The sequence below is a fragment of the Chelmon rostratus genome, chromosome 6 (genome assembly GCF_017976325.1).
Source record: "Chelmon rostratus isolate fCheRos1 chromosome 6, fCheRos1.pri, whole genome shotgun sequence".
Taxonomy (NCBI): domain Eukaryota; kingdom Metazoa; phylum Chordata; class Actinopteri; order Chaetodontiformes; family Chaetodontidae; genus Chelmon; species Chelmon rostratus.
In genome coordinates, this window is record NC_055663.1 from 8,239,843 (window position 1) to 8,260,546 (window position 20,704).

Sequence of the window (20,704 nt, forward strand, 5' to 3'; positions counted from 1 at the left end):
TTACAACACTCTTGCCAGTTCTACCACTGGTCTCTTCCTCTTCCGGTGCTCCTGGGGTTACCAGCTCCCTTTCTTTCCACATGAAAAACAAGAGGCTTGAATCCAAGAAGCTGGCAGCTCAGTTTATGGGCACATTTTCCATCTCCAAGGTCTTGAACCCATTGGGTGGCGGCCTCTGCTTCCCCCATTCCATGTGCACCCGTTCTATTCTCCACATACCCTGACTTAAGCCTGTTAAGCAGAGTCTACTCCTGACCTACCTGTTTGTACCTTTGCCTGATCTTTGGACCTTGGATTCTTAGCCTGTTTTTGACCCATGCCTACTTATAACCCTCTGGGGTTGACGGACAAATTACTGAAAATCTCTGTTTAAGTGTAAACTATAGAAATAACGGATGGACATCAGATTCTCAGCTTTAGGGCTAAGTTAGAATACAAAGTGCTTGAGGACTAACAGGTGCCTCGTTATACAGAGGTTTGAGATTTTTCTGCAAATTTCAATATTATAACACATGAGTATTATTTTACATGATTTTACTCACCTGTCTTGCTTCTGGGTTCATGTCAGTCTGAGGCTGAAAATTGTCAAGATAAAAATGACCAAGATTTCCAAATGAATGAACTGAAATGATGTCATGGTTAAAATAAATAAATAAATAAATAAAAGAAAATAGAAAAAAGGAAAGAAAAAGTCTGGGATTTGGATTAATGACCCAAATTTCCAGTAAACCAAACAAATCTCCAAAATATCCATTGTTGGACAGAGAAGTTCTGCGCTACATTCACGGTGTTAACTGTGTAACATATCACCAGACAATGTCCTCATTCTAGTACAGTTGCACACACTTGGAGACTCTTTGACAAGGCACAGTAATGCTTTTCTGCAGTGGAACAACACATTAGGCTGTGGTTCCCTCTATATATGTAAGGGAGGATAGTTGCTATCATCATTGACTAAATCCTGTGGGATTCAAAAGATTAATGTCCTCCCAGTCTAGGAATTGTGATCCCAAACCTGCCTGTATGGCAAGTCTTCATGCTACTACACTGTGTATAAAGAGAACAGAGCAGAAAGCAAGTGATGTGTTTTCCAGCTCTGAACACTCTAAGCTCTTTCTGATGTATTCTCATAATTAAAAGATGGCCACTAGGTGGCACCAGTGAGTTTAGCTGGTAGGAAGCCAGCTCCAGCGCCTCTCCATGTTCAGCAAATTTCGAAAAACAAGCGTGTCACACTGGGTTCCCTTGTTCAAATCCCTTGATGAAATGAAACTTTGTGGCATGAACCAGTGACTGGAATATAAATTCACTGACTTGGTGGAAATTTAAGATGTTCAGCAGTGTATTGTTTTATCTGTTTTGTGATGAGGGTATATAAACCGATCTCATCTTATGACTTTTGGAAATGAGTTGTAAAAACTTATTCCTAAATCCTAAATATGCCTTTAATCAATGAATGCATTAGCTTGTCACAATATAGAAATAAAGATATTAAAAAGTTTAATCTGTATTATGACAGAACCTCAGATAAAACAGTGGGAACACTCAGTACTTGATTTTCCTCTCACTTATTGTTCATAGTGTCTTGTTGATGTAGTGTCGTGTACTGACTGTGGAGTGAAGTTCAGCAAAATGTAATCTATACACATTAAGTGTCCTAAACTCTAAATATATATCATAGTCTGATACTGCTATTGTACTTTGTAGGTGCCTTTGTAAAGCGATAACTTCAATCTGAGTCATCCATGCAGGAAACCAAAGCAGTCCGTCATCAGCACAAAAGGAAATCCTGGCTAATCTTGTGCCCGTATTACATTTAACCAACGATCAAAGTAAAGGACAATGAAAGCACTCAACAATGCCGTGCGTTACACACTTGATAAATTCAAATTTAGAAAAATATATGATATGAAGTTCATTGGGATGACACGCTGCTCAGGAAATCTTTTGAGAGTTTCGTGCCTAAGTTCCTTAGCCTCCCATTAGAAGACTATGCTATGTAGAACACTGAAAGGTTTGCCACAACATACCTACAAACTGAAAACTGTAAATACAAGGTGCTGACAAAAAACTGAAATATAATAGTTCATTGACTACTCAATTTGCCAATGAAAATTTGGTAGTACCTGTATGATACTGAATATATTTATGTTATCTATCTCATCTATCTTTTTATGTATTTGAAGTTATTGAGCAATCATGCAGTTGAAATTAGAAGCATAATACATATTTTATTGTTTTTATGATTTTATTTTGACAGATTTAAAAGAAAATGCTTGTTTTATACGGGATACGTGTGAGCCAATCGGAGACGAGTGCGGCGTCTGATGTCAGACGTAAGGGGCGTTCCGGAGGCACGTTTTCTCCTCGGTAGTAAGCGGAGTTCACTGTAGCGCTCGAGCTCCATTGAAAGTGGCTCCCCGGCTCAGAGACGCTGCAAGCGGAGAAGGGGGCGGACCGGCGAGAGGAAACTTGACAGAAAACAATAGCAGTCACTCAGCTGACCTCCAAGCAGCTGTTATTATTCATCGGCGTTAATATTCCTGAGGACAGGTAACTGTGGTCGCTGACAGACGCGCTAGCGGTTGTGGCGGAGGCGCGCCCAGCGAAGGAATATCGTTAGCAGGAAAACCGAGAGAAAGGTGAGGTGACGGCACGCTTGGGAAGACGAGAAGGAGGGCAGTGACAAGTGAACGGACTCAGCTACAGGTAGCAATTCGTTAGCTGTCGTGGCAGAAGATATCAAAGTGCAGGCGGGTCATGCGGATTTCTCCGGTCGCTGATCGGAGCGCCGCGTCGCAGCAATAAAACGGTGGGGGGAAAGAGAGAAGAAGCAGAAAAACAGAAGAACCAGACCCTCTATCAGTCCGTCCGAGCGGGCTCCTAGTCACAGGGGAGAGCGACCATGTCCCGGAGAAAGCAGAGCAAACCCCGGCAGATAAAACGTAAGGAAGAAATCATTTCTTAATGTTATCTTTTTTCTTTCTTTGAAGTGTTGTGAGCAGTCGCCTGGCGGTGCGTGGCGAGCCGCGCGCGCTCCGTGCAGCAGCCGCATGTTTTGTGCGGCGCTCCTGTTGAACTGAGCGTTCACCATAAAGTTAATAAGTAGTACGAAACCCAACCGTAACCTGCCCGGCTGTCCCGTCAGTAGTTTTATGACACCGTTTATTGGCAAATACCACCTGAAACACAAGCTAAAACACCACAGCAGACTGAAAGTAGGCTACTAGTTAAATTGAGCTCCGCCACGGCGTTTTCTCAGAATAACACAAGTGAAGTAACGTTAGCCTGCACTTTTTCTCACACCGTTTTTCAGATTCATCAAAGCGCCGCTTTGGCAGCCTCGCTATCTAGACTGTGCAAGAATGTAAAAAAAAAAAAAAAAAAGAAAAAAAGTTTTCATTTATTACCCAGTAAAGAATGCTTTGTCCATTGGCAGCTAAACTGTAGCCGTGGCTTCCTGTTTAATTCTGTTGTGGAAACGTCAGTGTTCTCTGAAAAAGCCGATGTGGACAGAGATAAAGCAGCGATCCGATGTGAGCCCAGATAAAGATTAAAATTGGATGTTTTTTATTTGTTTTCTGTCTGAGGCAGCGACGAGGCCGCCGTTGCATTTTCCCCCTGGCTTTTCACTTCTCTTTGCAGAGATGGGGCGTCAGATAGGCCGCCTGGCTGATCTCTCCGGTTGATAGCTGCTTACAATTGGATCTTTTTTTTTTTTCATCTATCCTTTTAACTCAATAATGCATCTTAGGTCCGCTTGAAAGGCCTTTTTCTTGGCCTGGCGCTTGGCTGGTCTCCGTGCTTGACGAGTTCTTCCTGTTTATAAAAAGTGTGAGGTTTATCGCTGCCGACTGATGTTCAAAGTTGATATAAAAGCATATTAATGATGTTGTCATTAACCCGCCCTTGTGCTTCGTGAGGCCGAAGGATAGGCCTGTTACACTCTGTGCTGATGAAGAGTCCCAGCCTGAAGTTAATGTCATTATACTGCAGATGAAAGATTGAGGGAAAAAGTGTGCATGTGTTGCTTTGGAGGTTACAGCTGAAATGGAAACCATGACATCAGCAGGACAGTTTGTCTGGGAAGTTATCACATTGAGCAAATAATAATCTTGTCATCAGCGATAGTGTCACCGTGTTCCCAGAAAGCAGCATTTGGAAGTTTAGGCTGTATGGTATCACATTATACGTACAGTTTTACATAACATGAATGAGTTAACATTTCTGATCATAGTGGCCTGATGAAGGGCCCTGGGTCTTCTGGCAGCAGGTTTGCTTTCTCCGCCATGTGTGATTATAACTGTTTTTCATGGTCTAGTGCAGGAGGTCAAAGAGAGCAAGGAGCATCACTTAAGTTGCTCACAAGTGCAACATGCAGACTAGGGCTGAACAATTCATTTTTCTAATTTTTAGAAAAAGGATCAAATTCACAATTTGAAAAGAAATATGTTCATCATAACGTACAGTACTAACAGTGTCTTAATTAGCTACAGGAGGTGAAGGTTTTAATTGGTCCATTTTACCATTTGAAATTGTGGTCGCCAGTAGATTTGCAGAAAATGATACTCTTGGTTGTTGTCGGGTTAATATGCTCTATATACGAGTTTCTGTAGTATTATTGCTCCGCCAAACATAGCTTTAAGTGATATCCTTAAAGAAGACACAGCACTCTGTGTTACAACAGAGTCGGCTGTGTCTTTCTGGTGCTCAGAGGCTCCAGCTGAGTGGCGAGTCGAGCTCTAAATGATCCAGGTTATTGCCTCTCTGCAATGTCAGACAGGTAGCTAGCAAGTAGCTTGGTGGTTGCTGAGTGTAAATGACTGAGAGCTTTCATGCGCATGATATCGTCGTCTGTGAATGTTGTCAGTCATCCAGGTCATGGTTATCCAAGGAGGGTTGAACCTAGGGCAACTGGACTTGCTTGTGGCCTCAAGTCCAATGATTGCTGTTACACAGCCAGGGCAACTATGAACCGGGTGGTATCAATGACCATGATAACAACCCCACAGAGTGTGATTTTGCTTGGTGCAAGCATGTCTTGTTTGAAACTATGGATACCACAACTGCACACCTGGAGTTTGATTTGTAGAGCTTCAATTGCAATTTTGATCAGAAAAATTAATTAGACATTTTCCTCAAATCATTCAACCCTGCTGCAAACTGCTCAATAGCATTAGCTAGCTAACCTGGACTAGCAAACCTAATGCTCTTGGTTGCTCTTTGCAGATGTCGATGGGGTGCTCATTCTTAACTCGAGGATGTGGTTCAGGTTGTCGTTAGCTGCTCACTTTCTTCAGTAGAGTGCCCCTGATAGCATTGAACTCATTGACGCCATCTATCATGATCAAGCATATCTGCCGGGCTGCCATTAAGGATCTCTCTTGGTGAGGTTCTCTGGTGTGCCGCTGCAAGTAGTCCACATAGTCTGTCACTTCCTGTTTTTTCATACATTTCCATAGAGAGGCCTATCAGCTGGCACCTACAGTAAAGCCTGGAGATGTATTCCAGACCCTGAGGCTGATAAACCCAGACTAGACTTGGCTTGTATGAGAGAGAGAGCGTGCATACATGTGTGCATCTCAGGGGTGTCATGGCCGTCTTTATCAGTGCTTCTGGTCCACTATGCTTCCCTGTGCACCAGGCCCCAGCTGTGGTTGAGGCCAGCCAGCCTCCCAGCCCCGTGACTCTCTTGTGATTTGGCAGACATTTTGATAGGAAAGAGTGAGGAGTGATAAGGACTTTGTTCGGCTGGGTTGTGTGGGGGGGTTCAGCAGAGGTGGGGGCTGCTGGTGCTTCCACTACCACTACCACTGCTACTATTAAGGCATTGTTGTTGTTTTGAGCATGCTGCTCGCTGTTACTGATATGACGAATTCCAGCCAGGTCACACTGTTGTTGGGTCGAATTTCATTATCACTGCAATACACCTCTAACTTCCTTCATTAAAATGATTCATAGCACACATCGATGTAGACTAGTCGGTGTCATTTTTTGTAATATGTTAATTGTTATTGTTATATTTTAATGATGAAGTTAAGTCTATAAATGGGTATAAAAAGGTGATCAAGATTAATCTGAACGAGTTTCAAGAGCTATTAGCGTTTGAGTTTGAGATCAAAAGAGAGTCACAATAATGACTTGAAACACTTTTTTACCAGTTGCACATGAAATACACTGAGGGGAACCTTCTCAAGGCGAGACTACTGGTCTCTTTTTGTCAATAGATAAACTGCAGATACACGGCAGCTCACACAAAGAGGACGAAAAAGGGCAATGAGGATGCTGAGCTTTCAAGTTTCATCAGGAGTCATTAATAGCACCATCAAGCCCATCATGTTTAGGGTAGTTTAAAAACATGCACACAAAGGCCAACCATTTACTATACTGCCGTTAGAAACTTAGTACACTTGGCTGCTAATTAGCCTGATCAGCCACCATCAGTAATCAATACAAACACACGTTATTTAAGTGTAAACCATGAATCAAACCAATAACTAACCACAGGAGCAGCAAGTTTGTTTATTTGCTGCGTTATGTGTAGTTTTGAATGAGGAATCTGCAACTTTCTTTAAACGGCCAGTTCGAAAGAGCTGCAGACCGCTTAATAACATGTGATGTGATAATATTTCCAAAATCTTATTAGCAATGTGCAAAAAAGCACCATATCACCATAACGCATTACTCTTGTAGTGTGTTACCCTCAACACTGGCAACAGACTGTTGTTCAGCGAGCTAACCCGGCCAGTGACCCTTTCCATGACTTTCTCTGAACATCTTTGAATGTCTTTTCCCAGGGATCGACAGCTTTGATAACCCAATCACGATATTAACCCAATCATGATACTATCACCTGTTGCCAATGAACCTGTTTACCTGTAGAATGTTCCAAACACGGGGTTTTAGAGCATTGCACAACTTTCCCAGTCTTTTGTTGCCCCTGCTCCAACTTGTTTGAAATGTGTTGCTGCATCAAATCCAGAATAACCAGATATTTACAACAATCAATGAAGTTGACGAGGTAAAATATTAAAAATACTGTCTGTCATTGTTTTCAATTGAGCATATGTCGAAACAGATATGCAAATGAGCACATTCTGTTTGCTTATGTTTTACACAGCATTCAAACCCTTTTGGAATCGGGGCTGTATCATACAATTTCTAATAGCCTTCTACAATGCTGTCACTTAAAACTCACGGTTGTGCTTGTTGATGTAAGACATTTTCCCATTTCCGAAACTTAGAATTTATAATCTGTTATGACATGTTAGAGCAGTTCTGTATGTGTCTTTATAACAAGCTGAAATAATGTTAGTTAAAATGTGCTGTGTAACCCAGGTCTCAGATTCTTTTTTCAAAGCTGTTGTCAATGTAAAGCATTATGAATGATGAACTAATAATACATCATGTCCACCACTTATAATACATCATAAACCGTGTTATAAGTTGTCATGCATAATACTCTACATTTATAAAGAGTTTAAGAAATCGTTATAACTGTATTATGATGTCATATGTGTTTATAGTTCATTATAGACATGACCTTCAATGGAAGTGTTACCTATCTGGGCTGACGGTGGCCAGCTGGAAAATTACATCGCCCTACCCTAATGCGTAGTAATCGTAAAATGCTCCATCACTCTGTTCTGTTGCCGCCCTGTTGACCTACCAGTAAGCGAGGCAGTTGCTCTTCTCCTCATTTATGCAAAGTGGAGTAAACTAGCGAGCTGTGCTGAGTGCCGTGATGGCAAACATAATGCGAAGAAGTATTTTTAAACTTAAACTTGAAAAGGGGAAGCGTGTTCGTGCAGCCCAGGGAAGCGTGTTTGAGCCTTAACATTACAATTAATCATTACCATTAAACTGAAGTCACCTGTTGCTGTCATTAAGCGAGGCAGCGAAGGCACTGTGAATGAAACGAGCAATGTTTCGTTTTACAATGGGTTTTATGATCCGGCTACGTGGGCGGGCTTTAAATTCATTTGAACTAATTACATGTCAGTTGTCATTCACCTGAACTTGATCTTTTGGAACAGTGGCAGCCTTCTGATAACGTGAACGCTGCAGGTGCTTCCTGCAATTTGGGCAAACCCATAACCTCCATAATCAAGGTAAACAAGTGATAAAGGGCTGGGTATTTACCAAAATGAGAGACAGAAACGAGTACTGAAGGTTGGCATCGTATGTCTGGCCAAAATAGTAATCCTGTTGATGTATTCTTTTATCAGAAGATCCCCATTTCAAAAACAATTTTGCTAGTTTTAGACTATTTTATTTAGGCAAAGTTCTTGTACGGTAGCAGCAAGTATAATTTTGATGTCAGTCCAAACTCACAAATGTATTATCAAAAGTGTAGTTTGGTAGTGTGCAGCTGCAGAGGAGCGAAGCTTTTCCCCCTGATTCTCTGACCTGAAATAACTTTTGTAAAAACCACCAGAAAAGCAACAATTGACAACAACACAACCACCCCACCCCACCACCACCACCCCCAAACACACACTCACACACACACACAACAGAGCAGTACATTAAGACATGGCGTGGATATCTTTTTCAATTTTTTCCCCAACAACAATGGATTAAGTCCAGGGCTTTCTGGAGGCCCATAGTTGAGGAGGAGAAGCGGCTGTTTGTGTAGCAGATAGATATTTGTCTGTGTCTCTTTGTGCGTCATCCTCCCCAACGGTTGGTGATCTTTCAGCCTGATAAGGCGTCTCTCCTTGATGGAGAGATAGGAGGCAGGCAGGCAGGCAGCCCACTGAGGCTGGATCCCTGGGCTTATATTTTGGCGGTTGAGATGGGAGACGCGATAAAACTTGGCGGCGATCGCTGCTGCTGATATCGCAGAAAGCAAAAGAGGGAGAGAGAGATGGGAGGGTGGGCAGATGGAAGGAGAGATGGAGGATGGAGGGCACATTGTAATTACATCTGGCTGTTGCATGCCATTTTCCCAGCATTGTCACGTTGTTGTCTGTGGTTTTGTTTGCAATTGACTGGGGGTGGAGCTCGAGATAATTAAAAGAAGAGAAAAGCAGAGGGAGAGTGGGAAAAGTGCGGTGATGAGAGGGAGGAGAAGAGGAGGAGTGGAGGTGGATAGTGTGAAGAAAGAGATAGAGAAACAGTGAAAAAGTGTGTGGAATACATAGCTGGTAGATGAATGTGGTGTGGTGTGTTTTTAATGGCAGCCTAGCCAGCTCTGCTGCTCCCCCACCCATCTCTGAAAGATGTTTGGGGTTGATAAGGAGGCCTGCTGATGGTAGATAGATAACACCCTGCAGATCCACACTGGTGATTGGGCCTCTGTGTGTGTGTGTGTGTGTGTGTGTGTGTGTGTGTGTGTGTGTGTGTGTGTGTGTGTGTGTGTGTGTGTGTGTGTGTGTGTGTGTGTGTGTGTGTGTGTGTGTGAGAAAGCTTGGTTCCTATGACATCAGTGCTAGAGCTCAGAGGTCAGCATGAATAATACGCTGCCTCCCACGGCTTAAAGCAAACCAGGACGCCTGCAGAGGCCACACAAGGAAATCACCACATTGGCCTCCTCCTCCTGCTTTTTCCTCCACTTCTTCTCTTTTTGTTCTTTCACAAAACTGTGGTTAAACTTCTTTAAAGCTTCCAGAAGAGCTGTTTTTAGGTTTGTTTTTTTAATTACTTGAGACAGGTTCCAGTTGAGTGTGTTGCAGATGTGTGAAAGGAATGTCTTACTCTGTTGTTCCTTTATCAGCAGTCTGACAAGAATCGGGTCACGTGATTGTTATATGGACCCACAATTGAGAGATTAATTCTTTCTTTGTGAGCCAAAGTGAAATAAAACACAAGCATTTCTAAATTCCAAGCACACACACACACACACACACACACACACCCAGAAGACTCATGCAGCGCCTTGGTGGTTTTCTCTCGTGTTTTTTTTTCTCCTTCTTTGTTCTGCTTTTAGCTTGATGTGAACTTTCGATAAGCCGCGGGGCCTGATCTCCGGTGCAGATAGAGATCGCCAATTGTGATTAGAGTTGTTATCAGGCTGCAGCAGGCAGGAGCCGAGTCTCCACCGCAATAACAACAGGCCCAGGCAGGAGCAGCCGGGGTCTGGACCCTGGCAATCAGTTCCAGCCCTAATGGGATTAATGTTGTTGTATAATTAGATGATAGGTGTGAATGCATTTCTTTTCTCCCTCAATCTTTTCTCACTCATTCAAACCCCCCTCGTTCTTTCCTCCTCCTTGTCTCTCTCCTCTCTCTCTCCTCCCTAACAAGCATCGTCATTGATTAATTTAATTAAAATTAATACCATATATTACTCATTCCAGATTCTGTATAAGATAGCGGAGACATGTTGGGAAATTTTAGTGTGCGTCGATGATTATCTCCGGGGTGATTTCTTTTTCTCTTTTTAAATATTCTTTTCTGTTGAAGGCGTGAAACTTGAAGAGCGTACAGTAAGCGGGAGGGGAAGAAAAAGAGGAAAATAACAGCATCAGCAGGATGACTCGTACTGGGTTGATTGTACTGACAGATATTAAACGAGCTAGATGGTGAGTGATTGTGTATCGAACGGCAACATTTCTCATGCTCACGATGAAATAGCTTAGTGTGAGAGCTACATATCACTGCAATCAGTCATACCCACATGTGCACACATGTACAGTATAGTATCTGCACGGGGGTGGACGGAATACAGTGAACATTTTAAAACATAGAAATGATCAAGTTTTCAGTGAGTATTCAAAGCAGCCCTGAATGCATCTCTGTAATAATTTTTTCAGTAAATTCCTGGGATAACCTCTCAGCCACCGCTAGTGATTTTCACTATTCACACATGCTGTTACCTTCAGGAACATTTCCGTCTTGCACCTTTTCACACGTCCGGTGGCAATGCTGGAATAGACTGGACAAAGGATGGTCCAGCAGATGGCGGTAATGCAACTCTTAGGGATGCCAACCTCCATAAAACTCAACAGAAGAAGAAGAAGATGCATACGTTCGCTGCAGAAGATATCTCTTGTTATTTTCACGAACATGGCAGGCAAGGAGCTATTTTTGTCGGGTGCCAATATTTGCAAACAAAAGAACACGTGTTGCTTGTCAGTTATCAAATCACCCACATTGGCAAGGCAACCGTCAACAAATCATGCATTCAGATATGTCTTCAGCAGAGTCTTGTGATTGGTTTGCTCGCTCCACAGGAAAGCGTCTTTCGTCAGACAGACGTAGATCCTGCGTTAATGCTGCTTTCATTCACAACACAGCCGTCCTGAAATTTTTTCGTTTCTAAAATGTTTCTCGGTCTTGAGGTGTGAAATCTGCAGATTTCCGTTGAAGAATTAGCAGAAATTTTCAGTCCTATTTTAGTGTATCTGATCAAGATGCCTTGTGTATTTGCCTGCGTTCTTTCTGCTCTTGTTAAAGGTGTTAGCTTCTCTTTCATTAATGTGTGTGTTTGCATTGTGAGTATCCAAGCAGAGCTGATGGAGAGTGTGTATGTGTGTGTGTGTGTGTGTGTGTGTGTGTGCGCACACTTTCAGATACACCAAAGGGGGAAGTTGGCAGGGTTACAGAGGAAACACCGTTTGTGTTCGGTGTGTGGATGAGTTATTACCCTTTCCTGCTATTTACCCAGGGGACGGCCTCATGGTGAATTATGGTGCCCCAACTCAGTGCAGTTGTAAACGGTTTCACCCTTGACCTCAGCGTTGACGACTCCGTGAATGAGGGAGGGGGGAAAACATTGCCCCGACCAACAGTAGCATAATCTACGTCCAAACTGTTTGCTCTAGCAGTAATTACCACTCTGCCAGCTCTTCCCAGGGAGCTTTGTGAGGGCTTAACTCACGGCTGACATGCTCTCTATTAGAGACGGTGGATGCTTTACTAGAGTAACCAAAGAATCTGAACCTTCTGCTTGAGCTGTTGTCCGATCGATAAACAAAAACACAGTTTTGAGGACACATGAAGGTGCAGTGATGGTCGTCAAGGTTTTCTGCATTTGCCAGTGATGTTTAAACGGTTTCAGAGACAAATGAGAATGCCAAGAGTGAGGGGAAGAACAGCGGAACCACAGAATATAAACCGCACATTATCAAAGACGATCAAATGGAAGCCGGTTATTTGGGTTGCATGGGTAAAAGCAGCTGTGTGGGCAGTTGCTGGCTGTAGAAGTTGTATTTGTGTGTGGGTTAGATGGCGGGTCACGTGGCCAGAATGACTCTGGACAGTGAAAGGACAGACCGTTTGCTCCTACTGTGCTGAGACTCTGTTCAGAGGTGTTAAGGCAACCTGGGCAAACAACACCTGACCTGCTTTTACAGCCACACACTCACACACACACACACACACACACACGCTCACACACGCTCACACACGCACACACACGCACCACTACTTTGCAACTGCTCTTGTTCTGACTGACCGACAATAAATGCAGCTGTAGCTTGAAGCTTCCAAGCTTGAATTCACCAGATCACCAGTATTAAACCAGACAAACATTTAAAAGGTCAGAGGTCAAAGGTCACAGCAGCCTGACAAGATGGACCAATACACCACTGTCCCTAGACAGATCATGCAGTGCTTAATACACACGTGTTGGTTTGTACTGACCTTTGACCCTGTGTGCACCTGCTCCCTGTGCAGTCAGTCATCAAGTGAAAAAAAGCCTCATTATGTCACACATGTCACTGTTGGGTGAAACCTTGTATATGTTGTTTTAGTAAATTTTTAGCTTTTTCATATAGTGTTTCTTTAGCGTATTCATTTGAGTTTCATAGGCAACACGAAAGGTACGTGACTCACACTGACAGTCCTTCATGACAAATACAGACATTCATATAAGAGTTGATCTAGCATTATGCAGAATTAATTTGATATACTAAGCTGTGTTCACATCATAAACTGTATGGTTGTTAAATTCAAACTAATGATTGAGACAATAAACGCATTAGGCAACAGTGAGATATTAAATTGAGAAATGTGCTCATTTACTTAAAGGCTTATATACAATTGAACTTCTATTTGCGACCTATGGAGTCGCCCCCTGCTGGCCATTAGAAACAGTTCAGGTTTTAAGGAACTGATGCGTTTTCAGCGTTTCTGTGGTTCACGTGCTTAGCTGCTGGTGTAAATGTAATATATTGTGTAACAGACTGATGATACAGTGAACAAACATGCAAAACATAGGGTTAGGCTCCTTATGTCACATGCTTTCTTTGATAATTATTAGTGAAATAATAATACTCATTTATTTATTTATCTCTCAATGACGCTGGTCAAACTAGGAAGGCCCTCCAGCTCTGCAAGTCGATGATATTCAGTAAGCTGCGGGCAGCAATAGCAGACGCCAAGCAGTCGGCATGCGCTGAACAGGCACCTTTTGAATAGAGACTGCACTAGTTTTGCTTTCATTTACAGTATTAACTGTGGTCTCCCCGCGACCTGCCCTCGGATAAGCAGAAGAAAATGGATTGATGGATAACTGTGGTCTTTCTTGTGATCTGAACTACCTGAACACCTTTGTGTTGCTAGAAGAGGAGTGATATAATTCGGTCAGCTATATACTGTAGGGAGCAGGAATTCTAAAACTAAACCAAAAGAAAACAGGTTGGAAGAGGTCATAAGACAGAACCAAGGCCACATCCTTATTCTGTCCATATTATACTTTCTGACTAAGCTTTTGACACAGTAGGAAAAGTTTTTGAGATCAAATGAAATCAAAATAATTTTTACTACTCTGGATGTTTTGCTGACTGTACACAGAAAATTATATTATAATCATACAGTGGAGGTGTCGGGGTAGAGCTGATCCTTATAAACATCATAATGTATAGAGTAACAGGCAGATGGTTTTTCTTCAGCTGATATTAATTTAATTTAATGTTATCTTTGAATTACAACATTTTCATTACAAAAAAGTAGCATTTCCTCAGGAGGTGTGTTGTTGTGGAGGCGACTTGTTTAAACAGCATTCAGATGATTAAGCAACCAGGCTGGCTGTGAAAATGAAATGATAAAACGGAAGATTGAAACAAAGACAAAATAGGTACAGTAACATGCAGGAGAAGAGGAAGAGGATGAAGACAAGTGGACAGCGAGGGAATGAGGAAGCAGAGGAGGGTTAGAAGGAGGAAATGGGAAGGATAGGAGGGGAGGAGGTGATAAGGGTGACTCGGCCTCCGAGACAATGCGAGTAGAAAGAGGAGATGCTGTAGGAGCCTCCTGGGAGCCACCTTAACAGAGGAGGTCTAGACCAGTGGCTCCTCTCGCGGTCTGTCCACACACACACACACACACACACACACACACACACAAAGCCAATCTGATTTCATAAAAACAGCACTGGTTCCTTAGAACAACACCTTTAGGGACCAGGATTCTCAATGAGCCCCACAAAGTAACCATCATTTATGGTCAGGTGGTTGACATCAGTGATGACCTGCCCAGGTGCTGAATTTCAGGCTTTTTGAATCTCACTTTCTGGCCTGCCGATTAGTCTGTTTACCACTGTGTTGTGAAAATGCAACTTGCTATCAGCTGTCAGTTATGGACCTCTGGAAGCTGAGCCAGTTGTTGTTGTAGTTCCCTCTGACTGCCAACAGAGGATGATAAAAGTCATAAATAACTTGTTTTCCATTTAAATGTAGCATTTATGTATTGGATTACATTTAGGAATGTAAGCCTTACATTCCTAAATGTAATGTAAACTGACCAGGGCTGTGTTTGTGCGCCCCCTGGGTCTCTCTCTGTCTGTCTCTCTGTCTCTCTCTCCCTCTCTCGTCTCACTGTGTATATTATGAGTCATGTGAGCCAGTAGTGTTGCAGTGATCCGGGTCTTTGGATTGCTTTGTGCTTGTGTAAACCGTGGTGCTCTGGCTCCCCGACTGATAAGTGAACTGCCAATCAACTGGCTCTGTGTGTGTGTGTGTGTGTGTGTGCGTGTGCACGGTGGGGCTGGAGGTGTGTGTGTCTGGCCTTACGGTATGCTCATAGCCTGTATGGTATGTGCCACAGGTGAAATCACATCATATTCTGAGCATTTAATATAAAATCAGTTACTGTAAAAAAAATATTTTAAAGAGCAATTCACTCTCTCTGCTAGGAATCACTGTAAATATACTGTACATACACCTTTTTAATTGAGTTATTATACTAGAACTCTTTGGGCTAAAGATTATCATTTCTATCTTAATTATACCTCATAGTGTTCCAGCACTGTGCTGTTGTACACTATATTGTCTTTATTTTGAATATGACATTCAAATAGTCACTTAATTTGTGAAGGCTGAAGAGCCATTTGAAACAGTGAGGGCTTGTGTTTGTCACCACCACAGAGCAGTCAGACAGCTGGGGGTCAAAACCCCCCAGGGAGTCGCAAGATGGTTAACATGATAGGAAATATGAAAAAAAAAAAAATCTGCAGCATGAATAGTTTATTTTGTTTTAGATGTTTCCTTTTTTATTTTCACACATAATGCTGCAACTAGGGGCTATTTTTTTAACCATTGCTTAAACTGCTGATTGTTATAATCCTGTTTAATTAATCTGCCTATAGTCCATCCTGTCTTCTCAGCATCCTAGGTGACAAAATTAAATGTCTTGTTTTGTCTGAGCAACTGTCCAAAACAGAGATGCTCCATTTACAATTATGTAAACTGGTACTAGGGATGTTTCTTCTCTGTGCATCGATACAGTGCCATTTTATGTCCAGTGAACTATTTTGAAATCAGTTAAAGGTGCACTTAACCCAGAAAGGTCAGTTCACTAGTCACGGGGAGTATTACTCAGCCTGTGAAAACTGTTGTTTAATGTCTTCTGCGGCTCTGGAGAAGCTTTCCAAAGTCTGAGAAAATAACCTCGGTGTGGGCTTGAAGACCATGAAAGGGGGATCTAATAAAAACATGCCAGTGGTTACATTTCAGGAAGTGTAGGATACAGAGTTTTTGAAGCTTGGCCCATACTCAGATCTAAGAATCGGAATGTCTCTGTTCTGCTGCTTCAGAGTCCTCCAGCTTTATAGAAATGGCATACTAAATGGCTGTAGCCTTTTAACATATTTAGTATAATATATATTTAGCTTCAGAGGTTTAAAATAGTGCATATCACATGCAACAATATTTTTAGTAATGAAAAGTGCATATCCAAACCCTTTCAAAGCAAATCAACACACAGCTTCGTTTTGATCCTGTTCAGACTGGAAGGGAAGGACACGTTTGTGCATTACGTTGACACATTGTTTCATCTTCTCTCTCGATAGACACAGATAAAGCCTGAGTGATCTATATAACTAACTTTATGTAATCATTCATTTTAGTGAAGCCCTGTTGTAGCATAATTTGTTATGGCCATGCTGATCTAATACAACCTAACAGCCAGGAGAGACAGGAAGTCAGACAGTAAACACTCCTCCAGTGTGTAGACGCAACAACAGTGTGCAACACAATGCCACTGAGATATCAGGCTAAATAACAAAGCCTAATGTTTTTTTTAGTTTGTTCTGATTTTTTTGGACCTTACCACCACTTTGCCGCCTTCACCCTCTCACCCCATCTTCAGCTATTCCATCAACTCATCCTTTCTTCTTTTTTGCTCCTTTTTAAATGCCTTCTTCCTCCTCTTGACTGTCCACTGTTTTCTTTAAACGCTACTCTCTGTATCCTTGGGGTGTCCAAACGTTTTCCCTTGCAGTGCCAAAATGTGCGCCATGGGCCAAAAGCAAACACCAAATGTATTGTTTATTCCCTTAATTGACTGACTTTATGGCAAGTGTCACTCTGCCCGCTGAGCTCAGATCATGAAAAATAAGGATTCTACATGTTTAAAGAGCATTTTCACCTCATAAAAATAAAATGAGGTAAATGGTGATTTATATTATGATTTTTCAAATAAATTTGTATTTATTTATTTTCACTAGAAACATCTGATGGGCCAAATTGAGCGTTATGGTGGACCTGAATTGGCCCGTGGGCCCTACTTTGGGCAGCCCTGCTCTATCGCTACCCTTCCACCTTCACTTCTCTATCACCCCTTCTTTCATTCTATCTATCTGCCCCCACCTCCTCTCTCTCTTTCTGTCTCCAGCCAGACCCCTAGCCTTGGCGAACCAGGTCTTGGCGGTATGATAATGTGGAAAGTTGAACTGGCCCCATTACAGCGAGGCTGATGGTAGGGCAGATAAAGCTGTTGATAATGGGTGCAGATAGCGCTGACACAGCGGTCCAATAGCCTAGCCCTGCCCCCCCTCCCTCCCTCCTCCCTCACCCCTCAACCCCCCCACCCCCCATTATCATTCCTGCCCACCGATGGGCTCCCAGAACGCTATCTCCTCTCCATTTCCACTCCTGCGACAGATAAGAATGGAAATACTGACTTCATAGCTGACTGATTAAAGTGTCTGCCTTTCTTGATAATACACAGATAAATTATGTTTTTTTTCTTCCTCTTCTTCTTCTTCTTCTCCCCCTCTCTCTCTATCTAGAAAAGGGTGGGGCGCAGCAGAAAGAAGAAAAACCCTCTCCTCTTTGCATTTCTCTTTTCTTTTGTGGAGATTTTTTTTGGAGGAGGAGGAGGGAGATGGAGTGCAGAGAGGAGGGGGGGGATTGAGAGATTCTGTAGTGGTCATACGACTGGAAGAAGAGTATCGTGATGTGGAAGTGTATTATATTTGCAGATCATGCGGGCTGTATGGATGTATGACACCAGCATGGGCTCAAAGATCATTGCAGAATGGCCATCAGTACCCGCCTGAGTATAAAGAAAACTTGTATTACTGGCTTTTCGAGTCATTATAAAGGCAACAAGAGTGTCTGGAGGAGGTGTGGGGGGGGGCATAGACATAGAGATGGAGCGATAGAGAGAGAGTAGGGGCAGACAGGCCTATTTGCAGCCCAGTGAACTCCCACTGCAGCTACAGCCGTTTCCAGGTTGACTTTTTATCACTGATTGCTCCAGTTTGATACCAGGAAAGATCCCTGATGGATATGCTCCCTGCATCCAAATCCTGTAACCCATTTTCTTTTAACCCCCCCAACACTCACACACACAGTAACCTCTATCTCCCTCCCCTCTCTTATCTTTAGCTCTCCAGCTCTCTGTCTGTCCAACTGAACTTCTGTCCTCCTTCCTTCTCCTCCTCTCACCTCTTTCTCCTTTCCATCACTGCACCATCACCCCTCCTTCTCATCCCCGATCAGCATGGTGATGGTGATGGTGTACGCGGTCTGTCAATAGCTGGGTTGTTGGTTGTGAGTTTTATTTTTCACCAAAATAAACGGGGAATTCATATTAGGTTTCTAATGTGTTGAGAGGTAACACTGACACCAAGTATCATATACCAATCAATCACATAAACAAATTAATTCAATCATAGGCAATTATTGCGACTTTCTCTGCAGAATCTCAAGAATAATGCATCACATCAAAAGGAATACCCCAGACAGTAATAGCATTAGCTCCCTTCTGTTCCATTTTAAACATCATGTTTGTGGCCTTTGGCCTTTATTAGATATTCAGTGGGGTGGTAGGCAGAGAGAGAAGGTTATGATGTGCAACAAAAGTCACCGGTGGAATAAACTGATGATGTTGTGGTTATATGGTACAGTTTTTAACCACTAAGCCACTAGGACATTGTGGAAAATTTTTAACTTTGAAAGACTGCTTTTATTGCACTGCTGACATATTTGTATGCGATATTTACAGCTCTAATCATCATACACTGGTTATCCAGAGAGGCGTATTTATATTTAGTGTACCCTCATTTGTTTAAATGGGGCAGACAAAACTGAATATTATAACCTTCATTGAGATAGGATCTCTTGCAGGGTTGTCGAAGGAATAATTCATTATTATGGGAAATACGCATATTTGCTGCCTTGCAGAGAGTTAGATGAGGGGATTGATTCCAGTCTCAGGTCTGTCTTTTCAGTATGGAGCTACAGCCAGGAGCCTGTTAGCCTAGCTTAGCATAAAGACAGGAAACGGGAAACAGCTAACCTGGTTCTGTCCGAACAAAGGCAACAAAATAGCAGCTCTAAAGCTCGTTAATAAACATCTTATATCCATCCTTCTGTTATGTATAACTACTTTGCCAGTTGACATGGGTAAAATAAATGTGTTACATGTTTTTTTGTTGTTCCAGTTTGTGTCGCGCTTTCTGTGCTGTTGCCAATAGGTAGCGCCCTGCGTTCATAAACTTAATTCCGTAGTTTGATTTAGCTGAACCATTATTCCTGTTTTTTTTTATCTTGTTGTTAGTGTATTTTCATATCCATAATAAATACATTAAATTAAATAACTCTTATGATACATCCATGGGCTAGTCGCTGGGGCTCGCTCACCCTCAGCCAACCCCTCCTTGCTGGCACTCGCCCCACAGCCAATCACAGACACGCTGTTGCGTTGATGCATGACGTCCCCGCAGATAACCACGTCCTTGCAGATGTGTAGCCTTTGCTCGCAGTAATAAAGGGTTAATACTTTTAGCAAATGATTAACAGAGCCGAAATTCAAAGGTTTTTATGGGTACGCGATTCTTGGCACTTTGGACTCGGGTTTTAACCTGGACTCAAATTTTCATTCCCAACCCTATTGAAGACTACCCCTGAGCTAAAGCCACAACTAGTCCACTATGTGGTACCATCAGTAACAGATGCACAGGAAGTGTTATTTTCAAACTTTATTTGTATCTCAATGAGGTCAGTGACCGCTCAAGCAGGGAAATCAGTAAAATCCAACAACCCTGAAGTGAAGATTTATTGAATCATAAAATCTCATATTCTGCCCATAATCCCATTTGATTTTAATTAATTTTATTATTTAGATGCTACCATAAAGCACAAAAGCTATACAAAATTTAATGAAAGTAATTAAACTGATTCCATCTACGTTGGTATATAATAAAATGCACTAAAACTTAATCCAGTAAAACAACAGCTCAGCATGTGGTCCTGGTAACATGGGGGACTGGGAGCTGAACAGGGGTAGAAGGTGCAGTGTACTGTACAAGTATTTCAATGAAAAGAAACATTGATTTTAAATGATCGGGTTTTCCAACCTCAGATCAATTAATTGTGGCATAGCATTAGAAGCGGGTGGGTCGGTCAGTCATCTCTCAGCGAGCCAGTCAGATGTTGTGTTCTCCAGCAGGGAGCAGCGGGACGGAACAACATGCTGTTTGTCCGGGCCACACTAGCTGACCTTGATAGATTAGACCCAGAGAGGCTTTTCTGTCTGACACAGAGCAATGATAAGTCTGTGTGTGAAATAGTTTTTCCTCTTCTCAGAAATATGGCTGCAGTGTAGGCTGGGACAAGATTGTGTGTCTGTGTGTGTGCGTGTGTGTGTTAGTTCGCTTCTACCAGCCAATCTTCCTATCTGTGCCTGCTAATAAGTAACTCCCCTCCCACTTCACCAGATCACGTATCTAAACATATTTTCTTTTCTCTTCCAGACTGTCTGCTTTGTTATATGTGAGCAGTTGGGCCTCTTCAACAGCGCGCACCCGCACGCTGCTGCGTTTTACACGTTAAACAGAATGAGGATGCAGAAAATCAGCATTCAGGTTCATTTGATACCAAAACCTGAATTAAGTTTTTAAGGGCAGTGCTCCTTTTTTGTCCTGTGACTCCACAAAGAACAGGGAGTGGAAGGCTTAGAAAGAAAGAATTTGAAAGAAAGAAAATAGAAGAAAAAAAATGAAACAGTGATAAAAAGCCCAGATAAGAGAATG

General features: G+C 42.4%; 1 protein-coding gene across 1 annotated transcript in view; it reads left to right on the forward strand.

Annotated features, from left to right (window-relative positions):
* Positions 1-2,438: 2,438 nt before the first annotated feature.
* The window catches only part of zfpm1 (zinc finger protein, FOG family member 1), a 103,414-nt gene continuing 85,148 nt past the window's right edge, over positions 2,439-20,704 (forward strand). The window contains exon 1 of the mRNA XM_041939704.1: positions 2,439-2,945. Coding sequence (XP_041795638.1) covers positions 2,906-2,945 — 40 coding nt within the window. The 5' untranslated portion in view covers positions 2,439-2,905. The remainder of the gene's footprint in view (positions 2,946-20,704) is intronic.